The sequence below is a fragment of the Terrapene carolina genome, unplaced genomic scaffold (genome assembly GCF_002925995.2).
Source record: "Terrapene carolina triunguis isolate 2854851 unplaced genomic scaffold, T_m_triunguis-2.0 Scaffold34029, whole genome shotgun sequence".
NCBI lineage: Eukaryota > Metazoa > Chordata > Testudines > Emydidae > Terrapene > Terrapene triunguis.
The window spans coordinates 1,847,830-1,859,301 of record NW_020698380.1 but is presented as its reverse complement, the minus strand read 5'-3'; the positions used below and the strand labels follow the sequence as shown (position 1 = coordinate 1,859,301).

The window sequence follows — 11,472 nt, the reverse complement described above, 5'->3', positions numbered from 1 at the left end:
AAGCCAGGAAAGTTCCCCACAATAGCGGGACCATTCCCCCGCTTACACATAGTTTGCCCACCCCTGGTGCAGACAAAGCCTTACTTTCCCTGGGCCTGAATTCACCATCTATCAAATGGAGATAATGGTATTTCCCTCCCTCACTAGGGTGTTGTGAGGATAAATGCATTAAAGTTCGTGAGGCACTCAGACACTACAGTGATGGGGTAATAGAAGCACCTACTAAAATAGATTCTAGGGGTTTGGATGCCTAATTCCCAATAAAATTAATGGGAATTGGGTGTCCAGATCCTCTAGGCAGCTTTGAAAAAATCACAGCTCAAGAGATGTGGCTAGCAAGCACTTCTGTGAAGCAGATCTTCAAACATGTTGAGGCATGTCAGTCACAAATTGAGCTGTAAGCAGTTCCCACCAGGAGAATGCTAGCCACCAGAATTTACATTTGCTAGCTTTAGAAGATACTTTTCATCGGCTGTATTTCAATGGCGAAAACTGAGCTTAAGGGTTTTAGCATGGCTTCCCTGATCAGTGTGGAGATTATTTTCTGTGAGAACTGTTCAAACCACATTATACGACCGTGCTGTGGCTTAATGAGGAGTGGGTTATAGACCAGTCTGGCTAGAAAAGTTCTCAGAAAATATTGCTATCCACAGTGGTCAGGGAAGTCATGTAGTACCTTGCTACAACAGCTGGGTGTTTATGATAAGCATCTTTCAACTATAATGTGAACACATCCCACTGGAAAGAGTTCCACTGCCTTTTCTGCTCTCTCTGCAAGTAGTGCCATCAAGGGTCACAAAAATTCATGGACGGTAGAATATCAGCTGTGTATAACTCACTGAGACAACACCACAGCATGTATTTCTCATTGACAGTCTATGTATGCACAAGATACACACTACACGAATTATAGCAGAAAATGGCTTTAGGAAAGATTTTCTTTCGACCATTTAACCAGTCTCAGCTGAATGTTTCCATGCTCTAAATCAGGATAGATTATTTAAAGACAAACAACTGAACAGGAGTAGTCTCCATCTGAATCTTAATGGATTTCTTCATGGGGTTCAGATCAGATGAGTGTATTACAGGCTGTCTTTACTGCTCAATTATACACAGGTTCCACAGAAATGGCTTATCACAGATATTTGGATTTACTATGATCGCTTTTTAAAAAATGTATAGGCTTTATTATGATGTCCATAGGCTCTGTCCATCCTTGAGACAGGAATTAATCCTCGCAATATCACTGGGAGATAGAGAAGAGTTATTATCCCTATTTTCAAATGGGGAATTGAGGCACAGAGAGCGTAAGCTCTCTCAGGTTCATACAGGAGATCAGTACCAGAACCGGGAATTTAACCCATACCTCCTGCATCCCACTGCAATACCTTAGCTACACAGTCTTTCCTCCTTGATGGAGTTTTCCCCTTCCATTTATGAATGACATTATTGACCCCTACCTCATTCAGCGCAAAGGATAATGGTGCTCTGTGGATAAATCAGGGTTGTGTAATGAATGTGGCTGTGGTCTGGGCCTTATTTGTTACAGAAGTCGGAAGGTGTGTAGTGAACGAGGCAGAAGATTGCAGGGAGAGAAGGGAAGGCCCCGTAGTTAAAGAAGTTGAATGGCGCCTTGGAGAATTGGATTCTAACCCTGCCTCTGCCACAGAGTTCCTGTGTGATGCTGGGCAAGTCACTTAAACCAAACTTTTCACAGTTGGCTGCCAATTTTGTGTTCCTCGTTTTCTTGGTGCCAGATTTGCAGAGGTGCTTGGTGCTCATGACTGCAGCTGAAGTCAATGAGAACTGTGCTTTGAACATATAAAGTACTATACAATTGCTAAATTCTCAAAAAAAAAAGAGAGAAACAATCAGACCTTGGATGTCTTAAATGGAGCACCCAAAATGAATGGAGACTTTTGACAATTTTGGCCTTAATCTCTCTGTGCCTTTCGTCCCCATCTGTAAAATGAGGACAATAACACCACCTCTCCTCACAGGGGAGAGAAACTCATTAATGTTTATGAAGTTCTCAGATATTATGGGGAGAGCACTATAGAAATGCCCAGGAAGAAAAGAATCATCTTGTATTCAGAGCAGGGCTTCACTGGTGTCAAATAACTAAGTCTTGAGGCCATACACTGAATGAGGAGGAGAAATGTTGAATAACTTCCCATTCACTGATTGAGGCAGGGGCACTGTGGGAAACCAGTACATGATCGTGTAATTAAAAAGCGTATCACAATGCATATGTACAAGGGAGCCATGTTAAGCTTGCACAGGGAACCTTAATTCTGTTGTTGCCTAACATTTGAGTGCTTGACTTTGCCACCTCAATGTTCTTTAACAATTTTTTTTGATGTGATAAAAAAATTATACTTCCATGGCATCTTCCATTCTAGATCCTCAAAACTCTTTAGAAACATTCATGAATTTAGGGCGTGTCTGCACTTGAAAATTCATTTGGATTAAGGTAGGGTGTGAATTTAAAGTCCACCAGCTGTTCCTGAAAAACTCCACAATAAGAGTGCCGTGCTGCTGTTTAGCTTAATCTACTTTCAAGCGTCCTAAATCCCTTTGCAGTACCTTAACTACACAATCTTAAACTAATCTAGAACAAGGCACTTTTATTTCAGCTTAAGTCCCCACACAGGGCTTGATTCGGGAATTATGCCCTGTGCAGTCGAGCCCTAAGCCTCACAACACCCTCTGAGGGAGAATTGCTGTCACCCTTTGCAGATGGAGGAAGTGAGGCATAGAGGGGTTAAGACAAGTAACTTCCCCAAGAACCACACACAGTGTTTGTGGCAGAGCCAGGATTAGACGCCAGAACTCCTGTGCTTTAGCCATAAAACCATCCTTCCTCTTTTCGTGGTTGTATGTTGGGTTAAGGCTACTAGCCATTACATTGCTAGAGAGGCTCCCTTACAAAAGCAGCTGTATTAATGGGAAGTTTCCCACGATGTGTTTTCCTAAAAGGTACCAAAATAATAACTAATGCTTCAGTGTTAATGAAACCCATTAAAGTTAATTGAGCAATGATTAAAGCAGCTCAATACATTCCTCTTGATGCTTTTGTTTCCTATTCATGACACAGGATAATCTTCACTGCTCGTCTTTTATAGGGCTTTCAATGTTGCTTTCGAACTGATCTCAGGTAGTAACTCTGCTTACTTAATCAATTCACCATAGCTGGCATTTCCGGGATAGACCTGGCCTATAGTCTGCATGCGTAGATTGTCACATTTGCTTTTACCACATCAGGTTCCCCCATAAAAACACCACCACATTTATGGCAGGATAGGTATAGAAATAGTTTCTTGGGAGCAGCTGTGTAGATACAGTGAATACTACCCCCTTATTGTCCTGTTTGCTGCAACATCAAAGGGATAAAAGCTCAATTATTTCTTAATGAGAGTAACCAGAGTACCAATTAGTAGCTGGTTACAGCAGTTGCAATTACTCTAACTAAGCCATAGATTGGTGACATTAGTGATAATGGCACATTTAATTACATGGGAAATGGCTTCAATAGAGTGGTAGGAGAGTACCAAAGAAGAACTAAATATTGTTTTATAATCTTATCACTCCTAAAGGCTAGATCACCCCCACTCCCAGAAAACCCCACATAGGGTACAGAAAATCAGGAGGGAAACCTCATGGAGTCTCCACTGGATCACTTCTTTGGTGAGAGTGAGGTATGTAATCCCCATAGATGGACCAAATGATCTGGTCCCCAAAAACAGACTTCCCATTTTTAACAGTGAGGGTCAGTACCCATCTGAAACAGAGATCAGACCAGCTGTTCATCACAGTCCCTTCTGGTCTTAAAATCCATGAAACTCATGGATCGCTAGGGGGCCACTGAAGACAGGGGCCATCCCTGTGGAGACCCCATAGCTTCTTGCTCCCTCCAACCTCTCTGGCAGGCCACCTCCTGCAGAGCCAACACTACTAGAAAATTCCCCTTCTCTGGGTATGTCCACACGGCAGCTGAAGGTGAGATTTGCAGCTTGGGGCGGCATACTCCAGCTAGCTTTAATCTAGCTCACATTCTAAAAACAGCAGTGAAGACACAATGACCCAGGCTTCCTACTGAATACGGAGTCCAGTTCATGGTCTCTGTCATGACATTCAAAGCTCTCTATGGGACTAGCCCTAGCTACCAGTGAGACCTCTCTCCCAGCATGACGCTGGCCTATCATGAGAACTGCACTCCACTGGAGCAACGGAAGTGTCATCCAACGGGGTGTGGGGCGGCGCATGATCATGGGAGACAAGGGAGACTCTCCCAGGAGCTGGACCAAAGCTACAGACCAGGCTCGCAAGAGACAACAGCCATTACAGGCCTCAGTCTCTTCAGGACTAAATGCAAAACTCATCTCTCTGACTTGCCTCTCTCTCTCAAAAAGTTCTTCACACCCCACTTCAAGAAAATTAACTAAGCCATTGTCCCTATGGGAAAAAAGCAAGAGCACAAGATTTGGAGGGAGAGGGAGGGTTCAGTAGTTTGGAGGGGCTCAGGAAGTATGTAGATAGGGATCATTAGATAAACTAAACTAATTGGCCGAGGGGTGGTGGTGGGGAAGGAGAAAGAGAGAGAGAGGATCTAACCTTGCCCAGGGCTCCTAGGAAAACTTTGGGAACCAGTTCAAAGTTTTCTCTGAGGTGACTTTCCATAGAAAAGTGGTTGAATATGGAGTAACTGGAGAAACAAGTTTAAAAACCCTCAGACTAGTCTGTCTGTAAAGATTGTAAGAGATATGTTCTCCAAAATAGAAATTCTGGGCTAGAGCCTCAGCTGGTGTCAATCACCATGGCGCCGCTAATTTCAATACAACTATGTTGATTTACGCCATCTGAATATGTTTTGCTTGAGTTGCCATTAGTTGCAATGCGATGTTGTTTGGTCTTGTGCTGACCGTGCAAATTTTAAATGGAAAACATCAGGCAATAATAAAGAGAATAAACTGGGCCAGCCCTGTGAGCATGCCAAATCTCCCATGTTTGTGTCCTGAGCTTCCAAGCCAGCAGGGGCTAGGAGTGCTGCAGGGAAATTGCACTCGACTCCAGAAGCGGGGTGCAGTGGGACTTAGTGCTTCATATTCTTCTGTACTGTCCACCTAGAATGGAAGCCAAGAGAACAGTGCTGATGGCCTCTGGTGAGCGTCCAGTACTCCATCAATAATGGGAGAAAAATGGATCCTTGAGCATAGATAAGACTATTTCAGGGACCCCACTGAACACAATGACTGTTTCCAAAATCCATTCTTCCCCTAAGAATCTTTGCTGTGTGGAATTCACTACCTGAAAGTTTTGTTCATTCTCACTCATCGGCTAACTCTGTGGAGTCTACAGTTTCTTTAACTACATGTGTAACCATGGTTTCTCACTCAAACTTCGGTATGACCTTACTATTCCCCTATTAGAATTGTAGTGTATGGAGTAAACAGTCTTTAAGAGTCAGAAGAGTGAAACACATAACAGAATACATGAGTTTTAGTGATAGATTCAACTCAACCACACACACAGGAACCAGTGTTTTCTAAGCAGAAGGAACCCATTCCAGGCAGTTCTAAGCAACTCCACCAAGGATATCGAAGCTTGATATGCTCTGCTAACAGAGATACTTGAGAAGCATTACACCATTAGAACATGCTGTCAGCAGGCAGAGAACACTTGCTCAGAAGCTTCTGAGAACATATTAATCCTTTAAATTCTTTAAAGCGTATGGACAGAGCCAGAAGAACTCTGTTAAGGACAATTCCCTTCTGTTTGTATTATTGATCCAGGAAATTCATCCAAAGCTCATTGAAATCAATGGAAGGACTCTTATTGACTTCAGTGGGCTTTGGATCGGGTCCATAGTTCCACACACTGCCCCTTTACTGTCCCAGAGTAGTAATACATTCCATGCCCCAGTGGGCAAATGCTGTACAGGCACAAGGTGGTAGTGTATAGGCCACTATAATACAAATGCAGTGGCAGGTGGTCATCCTGCAACAGAATGCGTTGCAGAACCAGTGTCTTTTAAGGAGTCTTTTGAAGGAGGAGAGAGAAGGAGCTCTGGTTACACTAATAACCTCAATTGCATTCATTAGATGTACATGAGATGTTTGCGTTCATCTCTTGATTTGTTCCACAGATGGTGTGAGCCTCAAAATGATTGAAGATCTTAAGGCTCTGATTGACAACATCTCCCAGGAGGTGGCTTTACTGAAAGAAAAGCAAGCACTTCAGACAGGTAAAGAGCTCATTGATGAATACACAGTTATTGCTTTGCGATTGGTGCTAATTAAAATGTGGTTAAAATCTCTCTGTACATGTTGACAAGGGTGTTAAAAGAGGTCCTGGTGTATTTGGGCTAGAATTTCATCATTAATGATGCATTCATAATTAGATTAATGCTATGTGTGGTATTTTCACAACATTTCCAGACAGATGCAGCTGCTCAGACTTTTAATTGCATTAATTGTACAGTATATGGCTCAATAATTCTTTATATGCTGGAACTTCTCATTAGAAATATTGAGAATTTTACAGTGGCACTAAATCAGATGGACAAGATCGGTGAGGTAATATCGTTTATTGGATCAACTTCTGTTGGTGAGAGAGACAAGCTTTTGAACTTCACAGAGCTCTTCTTCAGATCTGTGTAGCTCGAAAGCTTGTCTCTCTCACCAACAGAAGTTGGTCCAATAAAAGATATTACCTCCCCCACCTTGTCTCTCTAATATCCAGGGACCAACACGGCTACAACAACACAGAAAGCTAAATCAGATGGTCATTTTTCCTTCATCAGTCAGAGGGATAGAGTATAGGGGATCCGGTTGTGATGTTTTACTCCATATGTTTATGGAAATATGTTTATAAGTATGAATATGATGTAACTAGAATATGCTTCATGCAAAAGATCTTTTCTAAGGTATCATTATAAAGCTTATGAGCTACTGAGTGTGTACATCCTATTTGTCTGCATGTATTATTTCTATGTCTGGAGTTAGGAGAATAAGATATAAACTTGTATGACTGATGTAAACATGTTAAGTGGAAGCCATTAAGAATCAGTGAACTGTGAATGGATTTGTTTACCTACAAGCCTTCCTATGTATGTGTCTTCCAGCTACTAGGTAATGAAGAAGGAGGTCTTACTGTGACATGTAATCATGTCACCTGAACTGGAATCCATCTTAAACCTCGTGCTTTTCCATTTAGAAGGAGGGGTGGGGAATCCAGAGAGACAAAAGATTCCTGCCTTGTGCCAAAGCTATAAAAGGGGGTGAAACAAAACAAAGGGGGCTGTCAGTCATGAGAAATCCCCTAGTTACCACCTGAGTTGAAACTAACAAGTACTGTACCAGGGGAAAGGATTGGGCCCAGACTAGGAAGAAGTCTAGTCTGTGAAAGAAGCTTATTAGAACATCTCTGAGGCTGAGATTTACCTGTATTCAATGTCTTAATGTATTAGGCTTAAACTTGCGTGTTTTGTTTTATTTTGCTTGGTAACTTACTTTGTTCTGTCTGTTATTACTTAAAACCACTTAAATCCTACTTTTTATACTTATTAAAATCACTTTTGTTTATTAATTAACCCAGAGTAAGTGATTAATACCTGGGGGAGCAAACAGCTGTGCATATCTATCAGTGTTATAGAGGGCGGACAATTTATGAGTTTACCCTGTATAAGCTTTATACAGAGTAAAACAGATTTATTTGGGGTTTGGATCCCATTGGGAGCTGGGTGTCTGGATGCTGGAGACAGGAGTACTTGCTGAGTTGTTTTCAGTTAAGTTTGCAGCTTTGGGTGTGTGTTTCAGACCCTGGGTCTGTGTTGCAGCAGGCTAACGTGTCTGGCTCAACAAGACAGGGCTCTGGAGTCTCAAGCTGGCAAAGAAAACAGGCTCACAGGTAGTTTCATCACATCAGGTGACAGTTCCAAGGGGGTCTCTGTGACTGAACCCGTCACACCTGTACTTTAATATTTCCCACAGTTTTCTCTTTGCTGTGCAGCCAGCCATCACCCTTTTGTCTGACCCACATTGCAATCAGGTCACTATAGCATGTTCTATTATTATTGTTTGTAATACATTATTGCCTAGGGACCCAAATCAGGGATCAGAGTCCTGGTGTGCTAGGCCGTGTACAGACACATAGCAAAAGATGGTCCCTGTTCCAAAGCGTTTACAATCTAAGTATTCCACACTAATAGCATGTGAAGAACTGCCACCGACATCAGTGGAAGGTGCGTTGGCAGAACATGCAATAGACTTGAGACCCACAGTGTGGCTTAAAGAGGATAATTTTGTCCCATATCTAATTATCTTCTTTGAAAAAGAATATGGGTTAGATTTAGGTTTCAGACACAAGTCCAGGTTCAATGGGACTTTAAAAAACAGTTTGAATATTCATATATGGCTCCTATTAGGGTTTTTTTTTTATAAGGTGCCCAGAGGCTTTCAGTGCTTAAAACTTTAAAAATGTGTAATTTCTACTAACAACTATATCATTGTGAGAGAGTAGAAAGCTTAAAAGTTTTTAGCAATGGGGCAAGGAGGACATTTTTCTGAAGAGCTTAAGTTATGCAAGTGCAACATTTCTGATCAAAACCCGTGAAAAAGGGAGTCTCTTTCATGCTTGCATAACTCAAACAGCTGTATCAAATATGCACAAGTTTTCCAGAACTCTGCAATGTTGGGTCGAGAGCAAGCATGAAAAAGTTCAGCCCATGAGGAATTTGTTTGGGAAAGTTTAGGAGCAACTTAAAACAAAGGGAAATGGGGATTTGAGTTCTTGCTTTCTATGCGAATTTGGAAGGCACATGGACACAGCGGGTTCCACATAACCATGTTTACTAATTATATACAACCATACAAGGACTCACGACATCTATACCCTGTCAGAGCAGCAGTGTGTGTAAGACAGAGTGGCCCATTATAGGGCTTCCAAATTATTTAAAGAGCTACTGTAACCCACGCCTACTTGGTGTAGCACTCTCTAGTGGTACCTAGGCCATCTAGAGCAGTGGTTCTCAAACTTTTGTACTGGTGACCCCTTTCACATAGCAAACCTCTGAGTGTGACCCCCCCCCTTATAAATTAAGAACACTTTTTTATATATTTAACACCATTATAAATGCTGGAGGTGAAGTGGAGTTTGGGGTAGAGGTTGGCAGCTCGTGACCCCCCATGTAATAACCTCACGACCAACTGAGGGATCCTGACCCCCAGTTTGAGAACTCCTGATCTAGAGATTATTGAGTCTGCTACAGCCTTAGCTAAGAGCCATGTGGTTTTTAGCTCATGCAGTAGAGAATCATGCATTTAGCTCCAGAGGTCCCAGGTTCGACCCCACCCGCCGACCACCGGGGGCTGTCAGTGATACACTACTACCCAATTCCTATACAGGGTGTCAGAATGAAATTTTGAATTCGACTGTAACATTTGCTATTGACAACCCCTCTCAGGCACTGTCTTTACAACATGTTCTTTTTCTGTTTGTACTTTGTCTTTTTGTCATTTCTTAGTGTGTTTGAAGGGCACTAAAATTCACCTCAAGTGCTTCCTTGCGTTTTCCGACACCAAGACATATCACGAGGCCAGTGAAGACTGCATCTCCCAAGGCGGCACCCTCAGCACCCCCCAGAACGGGGATGAAAATGACGCGCTCTACGAGTACATGAGGAAGAGCATTGGGTCAGAAGCAGATGTCTGGCTCGGCATCAATGACCTGGCGGCTGAGGGCAAATGGGTGGACATGACAGGCAGCAGCATCCGCTACCGGAACTGGGAGACTGAGATCACCACCCAGCCAGATGGCGGCAAACTGGAGAACTGTGCAGCCTTGTCAGGGGTTGCCATTGGCAAGTGGTTTGACAAGAGATGCAAGGATAAATTGCCGTACGTGTGTCAGTTCATGATTGTGTAACAGCAGGGCTCCTACTGCTGACGTGTAGGCCAGGTTATTCTGTTTCGCATCAGGAATATATATAAATAGTTTATCTATTTGAACATATATACATTATATATATACACAAATAGATAAACTATTTGCAAATAAAGTCATCGTGGCCTGGTAATGCATTAGAGCACGTTAGATCTATGCTGCATTTTAATTGGCTAAAAGCTACTTCCAACTCCATAGCAGCTGCATTGTTCTTACTAAGGCATGATTTATAGATATATTTTTTTACATCAGAAATGTATTAGGATGGCTTATGTGATTTAATAAAGAACCAGTGCAACACTCCAACTTTGCAAACCATAGAGTAGGTTACATAAGCCTCATTAAATTGTTGCTGTAGATACTTTTCCTGCAATTCCCTTTCCATTATTGCTGATTCTATCAAGCTATCCATGAACTAATCAAATCTTTTCCTCCTGCCGATTCATGGCCCAATCCTGCACCCCTTACTCTGGGAGTTTGGAGTCAGGAGAGACGGACTGAGCTTTCATTCAGTGAAATCAGAATCCACTGTAATCGAGATCAGAATCAGTTTCATGCTGATGAATATGTTGTTCCAAACAGTAGGACCAGTTCTTTTTGCCTGACTTTGACTTTTAAAATTGAGTCTACTTGCAGAGTAAAGTACTACTGTGACATTGGCAGGGTTGAGCCCTCTGATAATAGGACATCCTCGTGCGAATTAGAAAGAAATAGACTAATCTATAAAGGAGAAGGGTGGGATTTTCAGAAGAACTCAGAGTTGGCCTAAAGTAAATTGATTTCAATGGGAGTGGTTAATCCAGGTGCTTCTGAAAAATCCCACCGGGAAGCTTTATTTTGGAGAGAAAGTGCTGATTATTTACTAACTCATTCATTAAAATATAGTTTGTTTATATGGCCATTGGCTGGGCTCTTTGGGAACTGTAGAGGTATAAAAGATCATTGAATCCCAAGAAAATCAGATTTAGCCACTTTAAGGATCATGTGATCTATTTTAGCAATGGACTGTGTTACCCTAGCTGATTCTTGTCATCGGATTGCATAACTGAAATGCTCTCATATCTGTTGCTTTGGCTTAATGGCCTCTCCACTCAGAGCCAGAGTTTCAGCTGGTGTCAATCAGTGTAGCTTTGTTTGCTCCCCTGGCTACAACGGAGCTATAATGATTGACATCAGCTGAAAATCTGGTCTCGGTATTTGTTTGCTAGGAAGAGGATTACATTTCAATAGGAACATTTGTTTTAAAGATGCAATGATGGAAAAATAATGGCAGGCCTGGACCATGACAGTTTAATGAGGCTTTGATAAAGTTGTTTTTCTTAAAGTTTGCTCAAATGTATCATTGGTTCTTTAAGTCTGCTGTGCTTGATGATAACCCATTTAGTTGAGGTTACTTATTCCTTGCACTGTCATGCAAAGGCCTCAGATGTAACATGTTCTTCTAAAGCCCATTGGAGAAATATTTCAAGTCACTGCTTTGTTTATAAACAACATGAGCTGGGTGTCTTTCAGAATTGATAACAGGAGGGC

At 42.0% G+C, this 11,472-nt stretch overlaps 1 protein-coding gene across 1 annotated transcript in view; it reads left to right on the top strand.

Moving 5' to 3' along the window:
* LOC113405163 (tetranectin) overlaps positions 1–9,960 on the top strand; it is a 13,446-nt gene extending 3,486 nt beyond the window's left edge. The window contains exons 2-3 of the mRNA XM_026646086.1: positions 6,146–6,244; positions 9,524–9,960. Coding sequence (XP_026501871.1) covers positions 6,146–6,244; positions 9,524–9,924 — 500 coding nt within the window. The 3' untranslated portion in view covers positions 9,925–9,960. The remainder of the gene's footprint in view (positions 1–6,145; positions 6,245–9,523) is intronic.
* The last annotated feature ends 1,512 nt before the right edge of the window (positions 9,961–11,472 follow it).